Below are 20,662 nucleotides of genomic sequence, written 5' to 3'. Positions count from 1 at the left end.
TTTTACTTTGTTTTCCTTAAGTGCTGTGACAGATTTGCTCTGGAGAAAAGCTGACTAAATTTTTTTATCAATACGGAATTTCATCTTGTTAGGGAAGAGAAATGGAAGGTTCATTTCTAGAATGACAAAATATGTGCTTGTTGCAGGAACACTTGTGACACTTGAGTATTCATTTGTTACCTTATTAAATATATACATTTATTTACTTTCCATAGAGGTGAACACAGTTTTTCTTTGCTGTTCGTAAAATTACTTCTTGTGTTATTTGCGGGTGTTGAAGATAATAGGAAGAGAAAAAAGAATTGGAAAACTGAAAGAGAGTAAAGGGAAAAAAATACTTTGGAAACTTAAATACTTAAGGGAGAAATGCACAATTTGAATAAAGGTTTGCTGTTCTCCAAATTGTTCAGTGATTCCTTCTGTGTCTTTGTTTTCTGGTCGATTTGGTGACATATTTGCTCAAAGTACATGCAGAAGCCTGCTGCTGGACTTTTGTCACCCCTGAGGCTGTAAGGCTGTCTGTTGGGATAGTTGGCAGAGAATTTGTCTAATACTTCTCATAGTCTGAAAAATAAGGCACTGGGTTTACTACTGTTATTCAAACAATTCCTGCTGCATTGCTTCTGATAGATGTTGTGCATTTTGTCATTGTGTGTATTGAAGTCTTTTCACACTTTCTTTACAGATGGTTGTGAAAACTTTCATGGATATGGACCAGGACTCTGAAGAAGAAAAGGAGCTGTACCTAAATCTTGCTTTACATCTTGCTTCAGATTTTTTCCTCAAGCATCCTGATAAAGACGTACGTTTGCTGGTAGCCTGTTGCCTTGCTGATATTTTCAGAATTTATGCCCCCGAAGCTCCATACACTTCACCAGACAAACTAAAGGTAAATAGAATTAATCTCTTTTATTTTCTATGCCTAATTTTCCAATTGAATGATTAATGTTTGGTTATAACTTCTTTTGCTCTGTTTATTTCTGGTTCAGCCTGAGCTGTCCAGGGCTTTCACATGATCCTTGAAAAAGGATATTCTGTGAGGTCAGAAGCTCATTGGATAAAGTGATGTATAGTACAGCTTTCAATAACTCATGGGGATTTGGATTTATATTGGAAATAGATGTTTTACTGATCTGTCTTTAGGACTCATTAGTACTGGCCTGTTATTTCAGGATTAGTCTTCTGTCTATAGCTTTTATTGTGATATCTTTCAAGATAGCTAATGCTCTCACTCAGAAAAACATGTCTGTTGTTTCCAATTTGACTACGAAGAGATGGATACAGGATTTCTGTCTATTGAAACAAAATACTTCTGTCTAAAGAGAAACTTTCTGATGTGAATTGGAAAATGCAGGCATTACAAACATTGCTGATCCCACTAGATGGAGATGGTTGATTGAGAAATGCCAACTTTGAAAAGGCAATACAGATCTGCCCTGTTTGTTTCAGGACTTTTCATTTTACGTTGCTTTTTTTTTGTTGTATTTGAACTCTTATTTTAATAGATGTCTAATTTTCATTCTGGCTTAGAAAATCAAACCCACTTCACTTATACAATTTGAGTCTGGACTAATGAAATGACTTATACAGAAAATATTGCAGGGGAAAATAATGCTGAAAACCTCCACTTTTTATCTCCCTGACTTACGAGTGTAGTACAGACACATTCCCCCTCCATGGTAGGATAAAAGAACTGTTGGGGTGACAGGTGTGCCTGTTACAGTGGGAGAAATCACTCCGTTTCTGGTCTAGTGCTTATGTTGAAAGTGCTGCTTAAGCAAGGTCAACACTACAGTTGCAATTGAAATTGATGCTTTCTTACCTGACGTGCTGGAGAGAAACCTGGGGATTTTTACAAGCTGTATTTTTCTGAATTGTTGTGCCTCTGCTCATACTTCCTCAAGTTACCTCTTTTATTGATTACTTCATCTCCAGCTTCAGACAAACGAGCTTTCTCTACTGGACTTTGATGTTAAGTTTCCCAGACGTTCAGTTCAGTTTTGAGTAGTGTGTTTTCCTTTGCTTGCTTGTTGGTCTTTTTTTTTTTCCCTTCAGAGTTTGGCTAACAAATGATACTAACCCTCTATACAGAATTTCATCTGTCAAGTACTATGATGATTTACATTTTATTATTGGGAAATTTACATTACTGATCTTTTATTTACAGTGTAATCATGCTACTAGTACTTAGATCTCTGAACAGACTACAGGCTTCCTCTGTCAGCATCCTGTTCTGTAATCTGTGTAGATTTTAGAACTCAGGCTCCTGATACACATTTCTAAATGTGTTTTGAGAAATAAAGACAGGGCAAACGGCAGACCTTTGCCTGGGACTATTGAGGTAGATTATTGCAAACCCCAGTTTCCGCTGAACACAGCTTTTGTGGTTGCAGGACAAGCTCTGATACATATGTTGAAGAGTTCCCTCCACCTTAAGACAAAGAGGTAAGAGGAAGAACGCTTCCTCTTGGGTTTTATCTTGGCACTATTTTTATCTAGTGTTTAACATCATGCCTATAGTGCAGCTTTCAGAATCTTCTTTTGTAGGTATAGCATCCAAGTTGAAGATGGAAAAAGGGAAGTGCTGAAATGGTTAATTTTTGGAGAGGGGAAAACATCAATCTGAACTTTTTATTCTGACTTCATACGTCTCTTTATCTCATTTGCACAATGTGTAAGCTCCACAGAAAAGGGGTCAGGATTTGTGGTCCCCCTCTCTTATGTTTATCCTCAGCATAAATCTTTAATGCCTCAATGAGTGGTGAAAGGTCTTTAACAATAGAGATGGAAAATGCCATGAACTGGGTAAAAGCAGAACTGGAGTAGGGCTGCTCCTCCGGGATATGAAAACTTTTAAGTGAAGGCTGGGGAAAGCCTGGAGCCCAGTTCTAATTTTCCGGGGTGGAGGCATTGTAATCGCTGGTTTGTGTCAAAGGGAACTGCTTAGGCTTAGGGATGGTGTGCTTGACACAGCTAAAATGGAAATAGGTGAGGGTGTATATAGCAGCAGAACGTCCAGCATCTGAATGTATTCTGTTTTGCAGGCTATGGCTCTGATGCGCGCTGAAGCCTTTGTGTGGTTAATTTGTATCAAGACAACAATCCACAGAAAACATCTGATACTCTTCCTAAAGTTGAAGCATGCACACTTGTGGTTGTGAAGTTGGGGTTGTGATGTGTGCCTGCTTTACCATGCGGAGGAGTAGTGACGAATTTGTGGAAGTGTTGTGATTTCTGAGCTGCAGCCAAAGTCGATTTATCCTGTGCTTTGTGTGTACAAATGTGTTCAAATACTGTACTCTGTGCTCAGAAAAAGAAAAAGCTTTGGGTCACGACACAACGGGTACTTAAAATTGGCACTTCTATTTCAATTTATTTTGCCTTTTAAAACAGGAATTGAGGGAGGAGAAAGGAATACATGTGTTAGTTTTTTCAGACTTTATTATTTGTGAAGCATTCAGATGTTAGACCTACTGCACAGTATTCATTAGTGTATATATTCATATACAGTGCAAACAAAACCAGGAAAACTAGCTTTGATCTCATTGCAGTCTGCGATTTGTTGAATGCTGCATACTGAGCTGCAGGATTAAAAATACAGATTCTTTGCTAAATTAACACAACTTTTACAAGTAACGCTTTAAAAAAAAAAAAGAATCGTTGTACATAAAGCATGATCTCTAAAATGAAGTAGTTCTTATATTTGGCATTCTCCTAGATGCTCCTTCTCTTGTTTGGTTGAATTCTAACCTTCCTTGAGATTCAGTTTGTGTGGCTGCCAGGCTGCCCAGTGCCTTCTGGCCTGTCAGTTCTTTAGATAACAGAGCTCATTGCCCGTGGGCTACTGGCCTAGTAGTGCTTCAGGCACTGCCTTTGAGGGGGAGTCCTTCAGGCTGTTCTTTGTCTATGGACTGAATGCTTTTTAGTGGTAGGAGTCCACAAGGTGCACCCTTTGAACTGCGTGTTCTGGTTTAATTTCAACCACAGAGTGATTCGTGTGCTCTGTAACTGATCTGAAGCGTGAACCAAATGGCAACTCCTCTGATCATCCCTAGTTAACACATCAAAGCTAAAGTCTTCTTGAATTCCACAAAGCTGCGTCTTTGAGCCATGTGCTTCTTGTACTTTTAGAATTACTATTATTATTATTATTATTATTATTATTTAACCAAGTGGTGCTGATGTGAATTCTAATTCCTGTTTATTACCTAGAGCAGTAAATGCTTGGCTTATCTATTAAGGCTGGATTTTGTGCTTGTAGCCTTAAAAATGGAACTATATTCTCATCTCCACTCCATCTCATCATTCTTGGTTGGGGGGCAAGGTGGAATGGTCATTTGAAAACGTAACAGAAAAGCTTTCTAATATTAAGTGTGTGGGAGAGGCTCGTGAGCTTTTCTTGTGTATTTAGGCAACTTAATGTGAAAATTGCTTATAGATCACAATTCCTTTCTTCTAAGGGAACTTTTCATGGTGAACTGTGAGGCTTTCATGTATTTATAATGGCAAGTTTATACACTTTATAATTAAATTGTACCCAAATTATTAGGAATATGCTTGGGGCTGTGAACACTGTTGCTAGATGATGATGATGATGATGTGTACTTCTCAGTCTTTTGATTTAAAATAGTAGCTAGGAATTTCTAGCTATTCCTTATTCAAATATAAAAAGTAGATTAAAAGGATGAGTTTAAGCAGAGGACCTTCCTCTGTTTCTGTTTTGTTCATAATTGATTGCTTGTTCCTTACAACCTGCCTGGATTTATTTTGAGAGATGTTTTTTGACGTTTTCTGTGCTGAAAATAAATACAGAAAGCAGGAGAAACTTTGTTTTTGAAGGTCTTTTATGAGAGATGTGGTCTGTCAGTAGCACTGTGGTGGAAAAATGCACGAATGCTGTGGTATAAATGTATTGTAGTGCTCTTAGGAAAGCTCCAGTTGGCTACTGCTTTATTTCTTCTTTTCTCCTGTTCAAACTCATTGCAGCATAAGGTACAAATTTAGAATTCATTGTCCTTGTGCATAACATTGTCTTCTATGGCATGTGAGCCAACTGCAGCTTTACTTACCAAATTGTCTGTTTTCATTTGGAAAAGAAAATCCTTTTGCTTCCTCAGAAAAATAAAACTTCTCAATTCTTTTTGTAAAAAGTTTGAAGCATTTTAAGATGACTCCTTGAGATGTTTTGTAGATCTCATTCTTTTAGGACAGTAAAATAGTGGCTCTGTTGTTACTATGTATTTTTTACTGAAGAATAGTATTAATAACTTCAAAAGGTAGTTTATTATAGTTTTAAGTGTCATTTGATTAAATGTAACTTCTTTTCTTTTCAGGATATATTTATGTTCATAACAAGGCAACTTAAAGGTTTAGAAGATACAAAAAGCCCCCAGTTCAATCGATATTTTTATTTACTTGAGGTAAGCTTGATAACTTAATATGAAGTTTAAATGCTATTTTTAAACTCCATCTATTAACTGCTTTATTTTTTCCCTTTTCAACTTAGAACATTGCTTGGGTGAAGTCTTATAACATATGTTTTGAGTTAGAAGACAGCAATGAGATTTTCACACAGCTGTACAGGACACTGTTTTCAGTAATAAAGTAAGTATTGTCACAGATATGTTATTGCATGATTGAGAAGTCGTTTCCAACTTAGATGTTCAACCTGTTGTTAGGCTTTAAGCATTCACAAGCTTAATTTTTATAACCCCCTCCAATTCAGTTTAACTAGAAGTAGGTGTCAGTTCACATGCTTTAATTAAACAAGATACACAGCAAATTCTTTTCTTCTGAGAAAGTTGCATTCATTTTCTCTTACTGCATTTATTTGACCCTTTTCTTGAAACTGAAGGTGAATGACACAATATACAGTTCTAAGAGAACTGGAGGATTCTTGCTGTAAAAATGTGGCACACAGGATAGTGGACACTGGAAGGAACAATTGGAAATCATCTAGTCCACCCCTCCCTGCTCAGCAGGGTCAGCTAGCCCAGCTTGTCTTCAAAGATGGAGGGTCAGTGGCCTCTTGGTGCAAGCTGTTAATAGTGTTCATTCACACTACCAGGAAATTAATAAAATATCGTGTGTTTAAGTGGTGTTACCATTTAAATAGCATTCAACTCATTCCCATTGCTTTTTGTCCTGTCACTGGACATTACTGAGGTGAGTCTGGTTTTGACATCTTTACTTCCTAAATCACTTGCTTCTTGAGGCTGAAAAAAAAAAAGCCATCTCTCTCAACTGCTTCTTTCATGAAGCTGTTCCAGTCTGAAATTGTGTTTCTTGCCCTTTGTTGGACTGACTCCAGTGTATCTATGTCTCAGCACTGGACACAGTGCTCCAGATGTGAACTCAACTGTGTTGAGTAGAGGAGAAAAACTTCGTAGTATTCTGTCTCATTCCTGTGGTAGGGACTGATACAGTCCTTTCTAGTACAGTTATAAACGAGGGCGTGAGATTTGAGAATGAATGAACCCTATGAGAAGTACTACATGCGGTCCAGAAACTTCAGTAGTTCTAAAGAAACTTGTAATTTGATTATTGTTATTGGTATTCCATGGGTTGTTTTCTTTTGGTATCATCTTGGAGAATATTCTGATTAAAACTTTGTCCTTTATGTGGGTAGTACACTGAGCATTCTTGTTTTTGATTTCAGCAATGGACATAACCAAAAAGTACATATGCACATGGTTGATCTAATGAGCTCTATCATTTGTGAGGGAGATACTGTGTCACAGGAGCTGTTGGATACAGTGTTAGTTAATCTAGTGCCAGCACATAAGGTAAGAGTTACTGTTTTGTAATCGTTCTTAAGATTTGTCTTATATTCAGATATTTAGATTTTGCTGATAGAATAGCTATAGCAAGTATGTTCCTATTATTTGATATAATCTTTTTGTTGACCAATTTTAATAAGTATAAAATTTAATATCACTTTATTGCTTTGACTCATGTGGCATAAGCCAAAGTAATAGCAGTTAAAGTCATTTTAAAGCTTTAATGTCATATGAATTTATGCATAGCTTATGATACATGGCCAGTGCTGCCAGACATTTGTATGGAAGGAACATGTGTCCTTTGGAAAGCTTTTAATTAGTGTAATGCTGTATCAGCCATTCAAAACATTGTGCTGTCTTGAGCAGGGGGGTCATTAGAAGCATATTGGCATGTTTTTTACACAGTCATAGAAATAATTGTGTTCAGAAACAGTGGCTGTCTTACCTTAATGAGTAGTGGTGGTTGGTTTTCAAATAAAAAATGATTAAAAATAAATTGTACAGTTAACTGTGAGAAGCAATTAACTGTAGACCTTTAACAGACCTTTTATTCTGAAAACTAGCCAGGTCTTACTGAAATCTGTTGGGATACAGTCAAGAAAACTTGTAAGACTCTGAGAACTTCTGGGAAATTATGTAGGAATTGTGTACTTAGCAGGATTTGGGATAGTTTTCGGAATAGTATCACCTGACAGCTTATTTTTTTCCTGAAAAGTGAATTCAGTGAAGATGCTCGTTTTGTTTTAATTGTTACTTCTAAAAAGCGTTAGAGTTGAGTGAGTTGAGTGCATGTGAACTGGGGGATGTTGATGTATCTGGAGAATCTGAATAAGCTTTTTGTAAGATGCTCAATGTTTTGTGCAGCACATGATTGATTTTTCTGTTGACAATGAAAGACCATTTAGGATAATCTTGGGTTTTGTTTCAACTGGAGAAGTTTTCTAGTTGTGTCTTCCAGGGAGTACATTTGTGCCAGAAATGAAAATTGTGTGGCTAAAACTCAGATTCACAAAATAAAACCTTGGAATACAAGAAACAAAAGCAGGAGTGTGCAAAGTATTTCAATTTGCATTGTTTCAGTTGTTAGACATTTGCTATTTGTTTCATGGTGTGATGTGTGTTGAAATGATTTGACTGCACTGTGCTTACGATTCAAGTTTATTATCAAGATTTTTGAGTAATTTGTATGCTGTTTGTTTGGCTCCAGCATTGAAACAGTTTTGTTTCCTAGTGGATTTAAAGTTATGGACTGGGAATGTTTTAATAGGAAAGGCAATTGGAGTTCTGTATTTTCTCTTACCTCTGATTAAAACTCTGGCTGCTGGGATGGGGTACTTGTTCATGGGTTGCTTTTTAACTGAAGCAGTTTTGTAACTCTAGTTTGTGTTCTGATTGCTTAAGTTTTTTTAACCTTTTTCATGTTAATGGAAAGAAGTTTCTTGTATTTTTGTTTCATCTCTATTTCTGTGTATAACATTGTAAGATTTTAGAGTTTGTGTAGTGGCTGCAGAAAGTGGTGAGGTGCAAGTGTGTAATGAATTCATTGTGAGAATCCACTAATGAAACATCAGAGGGATTAGGTTTCAGGCCTGCCAAAGGCAAGAGTTTTGACTGATCTGTCTTCTGGGCTGCATGGGTTATAGGAGGGGGGAAGTCCAAAAACCAGATTGCCCACTGAAAATGACACAATGGGAAGTGTTGCTGTGATGGTAAATAGTAAATCCTTGTCTGGTCAGATTCCCTGGGAACCAAAAGAATAATTTTGATGGAGTGAGTGAAGCATAGAGTTGTTACTACCTCAGATTTGAAAACGATTGGATGAGGAATTGTTGGGTGTAAGGCAGCTATCAATACCTGAAGGGAACCTACACCCAGGAGGGGAGTAAACTCTTCAAAAGGGCTGACAACAGCAGGACTAGGGGAAATGGATCCAAATTGAAGGAGGGAAGATTTAGGTTGGATGTTAGGGGGAAGTTCTTTACAAGGAGAGTGGTTAGGCCCTGGAACGGGCTGCCCAGGGAGGTTGTGGATGCCCCGTCCTTGGACGTGTTTAAGGCCAGGTTGGACGGGGTCCTGGGCAACCTGATCTGAATGTGTATGTTTGGTGGCCCTGCCAGGCAGGGGGGTTGGAACTACATGATCCTTGAGGTCCCTTCCAACCCAGGTGATTCTGTGACGTGGGCAAACTGTATTTTCAACACAGCCAGGAGGATGGTTGTACACGTGAGGGGCTGTGGGGTGAATTGAGTGATTGTACTGTGGAAAAATAATGGTATTGGTAGTATGACTGCAGGTGTATGAGCAGTTCCACTGGGTAGCACTAAGTTGAAAATGTAAGGAGCTTGATCTATGTATTTTATCAAAGGAGCCTTCTGTGTCTTTTGGGAAGAGAAAGTTCACGCAGTTTCTGTAGTTATGAACCCTGGATGCTAAGGTCCAGTGGCTGGGTTTTGATTCTAAAATTACCTGAATGTTTTTAATTAAATTTCTAATTTACTAACGGTTACTTCCCTTACTGGTACTTAAAAAAATCAAGGTCAGTGCTGCTTTTTTCTTCCTAAGAGAAGTGCTGAATACAAGCCATAGATCTGTGTAGCAAGTAATAAACAGTGGTGCTAGCAGGATGACTGCAAAATTCAGGCAGAGGAATGCGTATTGAGAATGGGACATGTTATCAAATGTCTCTCTGCCATAATTAGTAATCACTGAAGTAGTCTCAGATGTTCCATCTGACTTGAGCAAATATCAGATAATAAAACAACACAATTTCTTGGACTGTTGCCCGGCTCTGAATTTCTTTGCTGTTCAACCATCTTTTTCTGGTTTGGCTCTTCTTTCTTTCTACAGATTCCATTGAAATCTTTTGATAGGATTACATTAAAAGGCAATGAAGTAAATAGTGAACTAAACCCAGAAAATATTGGAACCAAGGGAGAAGTAGTCAATATAAAAATGCAAGACAAATTAATAGTTTTTTAATTGCCCCTTTCAGATTATAAAGTCTTTATATTAGCACCTGTAAACAGTTCTGTGTTTGTGCAGTGTTAGCAGGCAAATTGTACTTCATTTCCTGGAGTGTTTAACAGTGTTCCATTTTCAGCCTCAGGAGTGCTACAGGGAATCCCACACTGCACATCTGACATGATGAACGTGCTTATCTTCTCAGAAAAGTGATATTGACAATTAAATTCCTAACTGTCTCTATTAGAAACTTGCTTAATAATTAGTACTATCTATCTTGGCAACACCTCAGCTGCTTTTTCTGTATTGTCAGCCACCCTTAAAAACCTGTCTCCTCCTTCTCCCTCACAAGATCTAGAGGATCCATTTAAATTTGCTTTGCAAAGTGCTCTTGGATGCAACTTCCCCTGCTGTGTCCTTGGTTAGTGGGAATAAAATTGAATACCCTTTTCAACTTTAAAAAAAAAAAAAACTTAAAAAAAATGTATTTCTTTAGGAATATTTGCTCTAGAGATACGGCCTTAACTCTAGGAATGAAATTTAGATGTAAAAAGTAAGGATTAGATTGATGCCAGCTGCACTTCCTTTTTGAAGAAAAAGATGAGCTCCCTGCACTTGTTTTCTCCTTTTAAAATATGAGTACAAATTATTTTCATTCTTAATTGCTTTGAGCTGCGTTAAATTGGACTTGATGAGACAACTGGAAAAAGTGACTGGGGAAAAAAAATCAGTAGGTCTGTATTTCTGCCTCTGCCAAACCCATTGTATCTACATGACTGGTTTTTGGCAAACTGTCTTGGAGAGCCTTGCCTGTATAACCACAGAAATGTCCCTGCCATGCTGTGGGAGAGCCTGCTGTCTTTTGTCTGTGGCACAAGTTACTCAGGCATTCTGGAGGAGAACAGGTATAAAAAATGGCATGACAAAACTTGAGTATTACACTTGTGGAAGATACTGATGCCATACGAGAACTTAAGGTAAGGAAAAGAAGGAATTAAAGTCAGATTTTACCTTATGGTGTTTCTCTTTTGTGAGAAGGTTAAACCCTCATGAGAAGATTGAAGTACCTTCATGGCTATTAAATTTGGCTATTAAATTAGACAACAAGATAGGCTTCTTGAACATCTTCCAATCAATTTTGTTTTGGCCTGGTTTGCTCATGTTTTAATTTCAACTGGGGCAATCCTGCTTTCCTAGTTTTGCTTCTGTCCTGAAGCTGTAAAAGGGAGGTGAGCACTTTTTCCTGTGCTTTTAAGACAATTTTATAGGATCATAGAATCACAAGGTTGGAAATGACCTGCAAGGTCATCATGTCCAACCATCCTCCCATCACCATTGCTACCACAAACCTCTAAACCACATCTTGCAGCTCTTCATCCAGATGCCTCTTGAACACTGCCAGGGACAGCAACTGTCCTGGAATGCTCCCTGGGTAGCCATTCCAGTGCCTGACCACTCTTTGGGAGAAGAAGTTCTTATTTCTAACCTAAACCCAAACCACTCCTCATCACAGCCTCCCTTCTGGAGGTTGTAGAGTGCAGTGTCTGCCCTGAGCCTCCTCTTCTCCAGACTGAACAATCCCAGCTCCCTCAGCCACTCCTCATAAGACTTGTGCTCCAGACCCCTCACAGCTTTGTTGCCCTTCTCTGGGCACGTTCCAGAGCCTCAATGTCTTTTTTTGTAGTGAGAGGCCCAAAACTGAACACAAAGCTTGAGGTGCCGCCTCATCAGAGCTGAGTACAGGGGAATGATCACCTCCCTGCTCCTGCTGGCCACACTGTTTCTAATGCAGGCCAGGATGCCATTGGCCCTCTTGGCCAGCTGAGCACACTGTCAGCTCATGTTCAGCCGAGCATCAACCAGCACCCCCAGGTCCCTTTCCTCTTCGCACTCATCCAGCCACTCATCTCCAAGCCTATAACGCTGCATGGGGTTGTTGTGGCCAAAGTGCAGGAGCCGGCACTTGGCCTTGTTGAACCTCATCCCATTTTGTCATTTATTTTCAAAAAATACAGCTTTTGGACATTGGAGGACTCTGGCTATCAGCAGAATTAAGTTCACGAGGCTTGAAGGAAAAAGGTAGTTCTTCAGCAAAGAACTTTCCTTTGCTTGTTGGCAGCTTTATTTCTTTGTTTTTTAAGATAGAATGGAGTGTAATGTGAGTAATTTACTCAGGGTTGGAAACTGTTGCTTCTAGCCCTTATCCCAGCAAACATTATCATACTGGGAGATATTTTGTCTGGTGTTTAATGGCTTAGTTATGAAAGATCTATGTTCTTTTAGACTTCCTTTCCTACAGCTGCTTGCAAGAACTTCTGTTAAATTTTTAGAATTTTGGTTATTAGTAGTTGTGCAAATGGCAGCTTCCATAATATCAGCTGCTGTGTGAAAGATGCAAGTGGAAAATGTCATTAGTGTAAATCAAAACAGGTCTGCCTCTTGAAACTTTGCTGTGCTAAGTCTACAGTTCAGAACCTGTTTTGCATGTAGATGAGATCCTGCTCAAGATACAGTGTTCACCCTTGCCCAGGTGAAAGCTGCTGTCTTGGCTTTGGTGTGGTGAACTGTGGCAGTCAAGAAGGATTGGAGCAGTAACTGCCAGTGGTACACAGTTCTTACTGTGGCTGTGTATGTGTTTTATTTCCTGAAGAGTCACAATTCTGATAAAATAGAAAAAAGCAGATACTGCAGGTGGGAGTACTTTCTTATTTTTTTCATATTAGAACCTCCTTTTTTCTGGCATTTGGAATAGTGACAAATTTTGTAAAGAGACTGCCGGTGTTGACTCTTCTGTCCCCTTTTCGTTCCTCTATGGGGAAATACTGCAAGGATAAAAACTAGGAATGATTATTTTTCTTCAGGAAGAGAAGTACTCAAAATTTTAAATTGCAAATAAAAAAGACTGAAATGAAGCCTTTCATTTTCAATGTCTGGCAACCTCTGAGAGATCTCATTTTGAGGCCAATGTTAGAACATCAGCTTCGTTTTGCTGAGAGTCCTGATCATCTTAGAATGTTTTCAGCACATCTCAAAGAAGAGACTTAAACTGCAGTAACTTCACCAATAAGCTTTGGCTTTTCTTTAGTTACTTTATAACTGCTATTCCTGAAAATACACCTCTAATGGTAAGTCACTTTATAGAATCACAAAAATATTAATAGCAAAGAACACTTGATTGCTGAACTGCTTCTGTTGCAGCATGGCTTTAATTTCATATCTCTTCTGTTCCTGGTGTGATGTGATAGCAATGTTTCAGTCTTCCTGTAGCTGATCTGTTTCTGCAAAAGTGAGGAAGTAGTGTGGGTGTTTTATTTCTCACTGATATTCACAAGGAGGCAGGATTCACTGCAGGCTGGGCTTTGGTGATTCCTGTTGTTAGCATTTTCTGTAAGAATTCTAGTATCTTTCTAGTAGTGGCAATTTTGTTCACCTTTCCTGTTGGATCTGAGTAAAGTAAATGCTTCAGACATGATCTTCCTTGTCTTCTGACTTCAGTCACTCGACTTAGCTGTCATGAGGCAAATCAAGGCTTCTGTTGTTTTACTTTAACAGGAAATGTTAATCTCTTCCCACTGCTGTCTGGAAGCCTGCATTTCTGTACAGCTTTTTCAATTGCAGGCCTAATACTCTCGATTTCTTTGTGAAATCTTTTTCATTTAGATAGCTACACAGCACTGCACGTATGCATTACCTGCATATGTCTGAGTGTGGCAGTGCATCTTGTTTGCTGTTCATCATGCTAAAATAAAGTTTACTTCCTTATAGATGAGCTCTGTAACAAAATTACCCTCTTAAACTGTTTTCTAGTGAATAAACTATAGTGTTTTTTATTTTTATTTGCAGAAACATCAAAATTGAAAGGGTTGTATTTTTAGACTTGTAACTATTAAGCATTTATATATAGTTTTTGGTATCGAGTACTGTAGTGTGTCAGTGAAGTTCGCAGTGGGTGACACAAGAATTGGGTTGCATTTTGTTCTGAAAATGTTTTGAAAATAATTGTGATATAAAAATTGGAGAAAGGACTCAGCAAATGTGCATGGTGTGTGGTGGGCCAGGGAGGAAATGATGGCAGAGCAATAGCTTAATTAAAGGAATGGAGGAGAAGGAATAGTGTGAGCTTTTGTTTCTGTTTATTAGTTTGTTAATTTTTTGTTAGCTTGTCATCTTTACACTCATAGGTTAAAGTTGAAGGCCAAAATACCAAACCTCTCTGGGAGGTACTTTAAAGAGACTGTGATGTTAATCGATAGGCGGCTACTTGATTCAAGGGCAGGATTCTGCTTTATGTTACATTCTTGTGGAGAGTCTTGCATCAGTGTTGCCTGTAAATGCCTTGAAGTTACTTTGTATTGCTTTTCTAATTTTTGGCAAAGCTGAGCAACAGTAAAATGCAGGAACTGACATTGTTGAGCATTCAGGCTTAGAAGGAGCAACTGAAAAGTAAGCTCTGATTTAGGAGAAGTTTTCTAAGCTTTATTTGGACTTGTTTTGGTTTGACTGTATTATCTTTATGCCGAAGAGTATTAAAAAGATGCTGTTTCTTTAAAACGTTCATTGATGTATGCTAAATCTAAAATTTTCTGTTTGTTTTTTAAGTCTAATTCATATACTTAAAATTTTTGTTTTTATTTTTCAGAATTTAAACAAACAAGCCTATGACTTGGCAAAGGCTTTGCTTAAGAGGACAGCACAAGCAATTGAACCATACATTACAAATGTAAGTGAAGACTGCAAACAAATAAGGAAATAGATTTTCCAATAGTAAGCTGTGTTATGAAAAGGATGAATTGCCAAAAGTCACAGAGTCATAGAATGGCCTGGGTTGAAAAGAGCCACAATGATCATCTAGTTTCAACCCCCCTGCTATGTGCAGGGTCACCAACCAGCAGACCAGGCTGCTCAGAGCCACATCCAGCCTGGCCTTGAATGCCTCCAGGGATGGGGCATCCACAGCCTCCTTGGGCAACCTGTTCCAGTGCGTCACCACCCTCTGTGTGAAAAACAGTGTGATTTCAGAAACTCACAATTGTTCTTTGAGATAATTGTTAAATTATTTAAATACTCTCCCTTTGACTCTGTTTCTTTACCATATAGAAACTAGTAAGTCCTTAACAATTTTGTTTTCTAAAATGGAGTGAATAGTCGCTTTCTGCTGTCTTAAGGGACCTTGCTTTTAATTCTTAACCCAATCAGAAGACACAGTAGAGTCATAGAATCGTTATATCTGGACAAGACTGAGATCCTCTGGTCCAACCATCTGCCCATCCCCAGCATGCCTTGTTTCTCAAATACCTCCAGAATCAATCACCTCCCTTGGCAGCCTGTTACAGTGCATTGCCAGTCTTTCTGAGAAGTTTTTCCTAATATCCAGCCAGAGCCTAACTAAGGGCTATTACCTCTTCTCCTACTGCTGTTACCTGGGAGAAGAGACCAAACCTCATGCCTCACTACAACCTCCTTTTAGGGAGTTGTGGAGTGATAAAGTATCCCTTGGGCCTCCTCTTCTCTGGACTAAACAATCCCATTCCCTCGAGTTCCCTGGAAGTTGTGTTCTGGACTCTTCACCAGCAAATGTGCTTATACGTTCTTACTGTGCTTGCAGCAAAGCATGGATTTGTTTTTGTTTGTTTGTTTTGTTTGCTTGTTTGTTTTGGTGGTGGTTGTTTTGTTCTGAAGAAGAGATAAGACTGTTTAGAAGCTATGAGAAGGTAAGACAGCAGAACTTCAGTGTCTCCCTCTCAGGAAAAGAGGAGGAAACAGAATCTAAGAAAAGGTAGTGAGGAGGACAAGTGATTAGTGGGTTGAAGAGTATAGCCAAGTTGAATGTAATAAAAACAAAACAACAAAGAAAAACAACAGCAAAGAACATCAGTAGGCATTGTGCATGGAGAGTGAAGACAGGAAGGAGAGGTCATACATAAATATTCTTTGAATTAAGTTGCACAATGGGAAAATAAATAATGCTTTTTTTTAAGTAGTTAAAGATGTAGTAAGTCTGATGGAAGCTATCCAAAACCTCAGGAGCTTGAAAACAGTGCAAAATCGTGAATGCTTTTTGTTGGTTTCTTTTAACACCTGTGGCGCTTGGGAATTGAGTATGTTCTAAGATTTAAAAAGTATTTTCAGTGAAAACTCTCACTCCAAACCCACTTGTCAAGCTTACTGTCTCAGAGGAGATTGCATAGGAATGTTTTTCTGCTGTTCAGCTGAAAGCTTTCTGAAATTATTCGTAGCCTTACTGTAGTAAAGCAAACATTACTGCTTGTGCTTTTTCCTTTACGTGTAATTTTGAGCATAAACCAAGATTATATATTTACAAGATCTTCTATAATGTGCTGTAAAGTCTTGATCTGTTCTCTGCTGCACCCTCGTACCCACCTCCCCTCTTTTAAACTGTAAAACTACGGTACAAATTGAGCAGTGGGCAGGCTTAAGATTTAGAAAAATTGTGTGTGTGTGTGTGTATATACACGTACACATATATACACACTGTTGTTATTGATGTACACTCTGTTTTACTTCCTAGTTCTTCAATCAGGTTCTGATGCTTGGGAAGACATCAATTAGTGACCTGTCAGAGCATGTGTTTGACTTGATTCTGGAGTTATACAATATTGACAGTCATCTCTTGCTTTCTGTTCTACCCCAGCTTGAATTCAAACTTAAGGTAAGCATTTTCGTACTTCCAGTCTTTTTGAAACGTGTGCTTTTTCACTATTATTACAACTTTTGTACTGATATGGTCTTTTTTTTTTTTTTTTTTGCCTGTTTTTAGATGTAAAACACATCTCTGCATTGCTTAAAACTCACAAAAGCACTTGAGAGTAGTTTAACTTCAGTGTATCAACGTAAAATACAGGTGTGCATGTTTGTATCATTCAAGCAACAGCTTCATGTTAAAATAGTTATTTGTGAATTAGTTGAGAATCTGGTCTGTTGTGGCCTTGGTTACTGTAGTATTTATTGTGAAGGACTTCAATGTGGTGAAAGCATTTTGCACTACTAGCTGTGCAGGGAATCTGCATCTGTTCTGAACAGCAAAGTCGGTCGGGGGTAGGTTGGACCCCATGCTAATGGGAACTGATGCAGTGACAGTTCCTATCAAATAGGAGGTCTTTCACAGGTGGAAACAGAAATAAGTCTTGTATTCATTGCTACAGTGAATGAACCTCTGATTTAGTCAAGCTCATTTCTTCTATCTGAAAAAAAAACTTGTTTGGTTTCATGTTTTTCTTTTTGACTGTGTGCCATTTCTGTGCATCTTTATCACTTGGAGAAAGTCAGTATAGCAGCTGATGCTCCCTTTCTTCTATTCTTTGTTTTAATTCATTTTGTTGTTCCACAAGGTTCCTGTGCAAGAGCATGGGGAATTTGATTGGGTTTAGTGTTACAAACTTGGAAACTTAATTCCTCACTAAACTTGAAGGCTGCTGTGCGGTGAGCAACTTTTTAAGTTTGGATGTATTTTAATTATTAAAGACAAAGTCTAGATTTGAAGATCCTGTAGCCAGTTCATTAGATGACAACTTGATCACATCTGCAATTTTTTCACTAATCTTTCCTTGCAGACACGCTGCGCTGTGGTATGATTTGTTTCTAATGGTTGTATCTTTCCTGTTCAATTCATGTTTCTGGAAAAAGAAGTAGGCCTCAGTTTACTTCCTGCCATTTGTCTTTAAAGCAGATCTTTTTCAGCCTTTAATGCCTGTTCCTAGAGATGGAGAACAATCACTGTTCCAGTTCCAAAGAAAACACAGTTTGTGCATCTGAAGCTGTTATTCACAAGATTTCATCTTAAGTGCTGCTACTTTGTTTTTTTTGTGTGTGTGTTTTCCATAGCTGTAATTGCATTCATCTTTCCATTTTAGGTCCATTTAGAACTGTAGCTTCTTCAATCATCTTTGTGCTCCTAATATGCCACGCTTTACATTGACTTGCATATTCCTTTATTTCTATTCAATGCTTCTTATGTCCCATTTTACCATTTGAGTAAGTTTAGTAGCCAAACCATTTTTTCAATTCCTTCAGGAGCTTTGTCTGTTCGTTTCTTCCAAGATCAGCTGGGTGATTTTGTTTCTCAGCCTTTCCTTGGTTTCTTCATCTCCCTTTAAAAGGAATTTCTTCATGTCTGCATTCCTGCTCTTTGTTTAGGATATTCTTCTTAGGTCATAAGCATCTATTTTGTTGCTTATATAATAAACATCTATTTTGTTGCTTCCTCTCTCCTCAGTCTTACTCCAGCTTCTTTACAGCCGGAAGCCCGAAGGGTGAGGAGGTTGGCGCTTTTAGCGCTGGATGTTACAAGTGCTAAAATGTTTCCATTAGGTGTAAATTTTAATAGCTACATTGTTACTGTTCTTATTCCTTGATCTCTTGTTAATCTCCGGAGCCCTCGGTGATTCTGTGCAATGCACGGTAGTGCTACTGTGAGTGGTTTTGTTGCACTGGGTGTCTTCAGATTACAAGGATGAAGTTGTATGCTTGCCTTGTCCTATTGGCTGTCACATCTAATTTGGTACATCTTTTATAGTAAAAATAAATAAAACTCCAAACTCATAAAACTTTTATATGGAGTAGTATAATCCTGTTTTAAGTGAGTTAAGAGGCCTTCCTGTGGTTAAAAGAGTACTTTGAAGATGAATGTTTTGACCTATTAATGTACTACAGTCAGCTTGTCTGAGATTAGCACAAGTTCTTTCTTTCTGCAGTCTTGCAAGTGACAGTGTAAGTACTCTGTGCTCCAACAACAGCTGTGGCTTTATACTAAACAGTGGCAGCTAGTGTCAAGCAGTTTGGATTCAGGTCCAAATAAAGTGTGTATGAGTACACTGGGGAGAGTATGATTACAGTAGAAACTCGAGAGCCTTATGGTGGAAGGCAGCGAATGTTGTGCTGATTTGAATGGAAAGAAATTGGACAGCAGTATCTCTGTTAGCTTAATGAAGCCTTGGATCAAATGGGTGGTAAAGGAGAGAAATATGTTTGGCAGTCCCTAATGGGGGACTTCTCCTGATAGGAGAAGGGAGTTGTGCTTTTTGGATAAAGGCCAATTAAATTTAGTAGTGCAAATTCAATGAGCTTTGCATGTTATTATGAGCTTGTCCAGATGGTTTGGGCTTTTCTGAATTTTGTGCATAGTTTGTTGTTCAGGGGCTCACCCATACGAGCTTGCATGCTGGGGACTCTACTAGGTATTTAAATAGAAGCAGGAATGGAGTGTGTTTAGGTCATGCATAGTTTTGCAGAAACATCTAATTTTTGTTCACTGAGGTCTGCTTCTGCTTTTGGATATACAGATGTGATAATAGAAGTTAAATACTAGGGGTGATTCTCAAATGCTGATGATGCAATGTGACAGTTACAGTTTTTCTCTGATGGTAGAGGTTTGTAGTACTCTTAAAGTGGAAGAGATTGAAAGAAAGCTCTGATTGTCTCAGCACTTGCAGTGTCAATTTTTGAGGAGTGAAGAAGTCAGCATGATCTTATTTTCAGGTGTTGAGCAAATAGAAATGGGGACTGTGAGAGGTTCCTTTCAAAGAAAAATTGGGTAATTGCTCTCTGTTTAGAAAGTGTGCATTTGCTTTATAATTGACTTCTGAAGTGGCGAGCTAGAAAACATTTTGGCCACGTGGAATAGACCTATTGTAGGCTTCATCTGAGCTACATGCCAACTGTGCCAGTCTGTGAGATGCTTTAAAAAATATTTTCAGACACAACCTTGATGAGCTCTGCATGAATTCAAACCACAGCCAGTGGATCATTTCAGTGAAACATTGAAAAGAACTGAAGTATTTTTGTTGGTCTTTGCAGTTTCTGTCATTTTTTATCTAAGAACTATTCTTTCTAAGTTATTTTGACTTGTCTAAAAATTCCTTTTACCTGCAAAGAGCGATAAAGAACTGGTTTTGTAGAGATGCTAAATGTTGCTTTTTGAAATGTGCTGGCATTGTCACGTGAAGCCTGGAGAGCAATGGAGGTCAACTCAGCAGGGCATAGGTCTTTAAAATGAATTGGGAATAGTAATTGGTCATCTGTATAAGGAAAGAATGATGTTACGTGGGCTTAGCTAAGGCAGATTCTGTGGTACTTGATTACTGGCAACTTAGGGAAAAAGAATCTTAAACTTTTGGGATATCATTTGAGATTGAAGTGGGAAATCACAAGTTGTCCTGGTTTTACTCTTGTTTAGCTGGTGTTGTGATTTGAAGACAAGTCTTTGGAAGAATGGTAATGGTGTTGAGAACTTAAATTCTAGAAAGGGTGTGTCTTTGTTCTAATGACATGCTTATTTTGCTGCTTGGTATTGAGGGCTTGAAAAGGAATATGTGCTAATTTGTCCATCCTTTCCCTCCTTTCTGTTTGAGATGCATCAGGGAGACTGTTGATTGAGTTCAGGAGACTTGTGGCTACTGAAGACTCTTGTTCCATGAAGGGGGTGTCCGAGGGGCAGACTGAGATCTGTGAAGTTCTTTCAATGTGCAGCTGTTTTGTGATGGCAAAGGCTGGTGTCTCCCCTTCCATATATTCTAGTTAGAGTGAAGGAGGAAAACAAGATGCTGTTGATCTTGACTGTTCCAATTTTAAGGACTTTCTCCAGTTCTTTGAGGACTGTGAAAGGTTTAGGTACTCTTGACTAGCTCCTTAAGGGCTTGATTGCATATTTCCTATTGACAGTTGGATAACCTCACAGTACTAGTGTTGGGTGCTTCTCTGAGATAGAGATCCTGTTGTTCTAGTCTGATTCTTCCTGCTATCAGCAACTTTTCCTCTAGTTGTAAATTCTGCACATGAACCTGAATTTCTCTGTTGTGTCTGATTTCTTTGCTTCTAACAGTTTTGTGGTATACTTTGGAAATGGTGGTGGTTTAATCACAATGACAAAGTGAGCTTCACAGACCACTGTCCGCTGCCACTTGATC

General features: G+C 38.4%; 1 protein-coding gene across 4 annotated transcripts in view; it reads left to right on the top strand.

Moving 5' to 3' along the window:
- Nucleotides 1-20,662, top strand: part of PDS5B (PDS5 cohesin associated factor B) — a 100,472-nt gene that overhangs the window by 23,528 nt on the left and 56,282 nt on the right. For all 4 annotated transcript variants that reach the window (XM_048942748.1, XM_048942755.1, XM_048942744.1 and 1 more), the window contains exons 3-8: nucleotides 686-889; nucleotides 5,334-5,420; nucleotides 5,507-5,604; nucleotides 6,659-6,785; nucleotides 14,380-14,460; nucleotides 16,270-16,410. In XM_048942748.1, the coding sequence (XP_048798705.1) occupies nucleotides 686-889; nucleotides 5,334-5,420; nucleotides 5,507-5,604; nucleotides 6,659-6,785; nucleotides 14,380-14,460; nucleotides 16,270-16,410 (738 nt within the window). The remainder of the gene's footprint in view (nucleotides 1-685; nucleotides 890-5,333; nucleotides 5,421-5,506; nucleotides 5,605-6,658; nucleotides 6,786-14,379; nucleotides 14,461-16,269; nucleotides 16,411-20,662) is intronic.

The sequence above is a fragment of the Lagopus muta genome, chromosome 1 (assembly GCF_023343835.1).
Source record: "Lagopus muta isolate bLagMut1 chromosome 1, bLagMut1 primary, whole genome shotgun sequence".
Taxonomy (NCBI): domain Eukaryota; kingdom Metazoa; phylum Chordata; class Aves; order Galliformes; family Phasianidae; genus Lagopus; species Lagopus muta.
The sequence above is the reverse complement of the archived record's forward strand: the minus strand, read 5'-3'. Positions and strand labels throughout refer to the sequence as shown.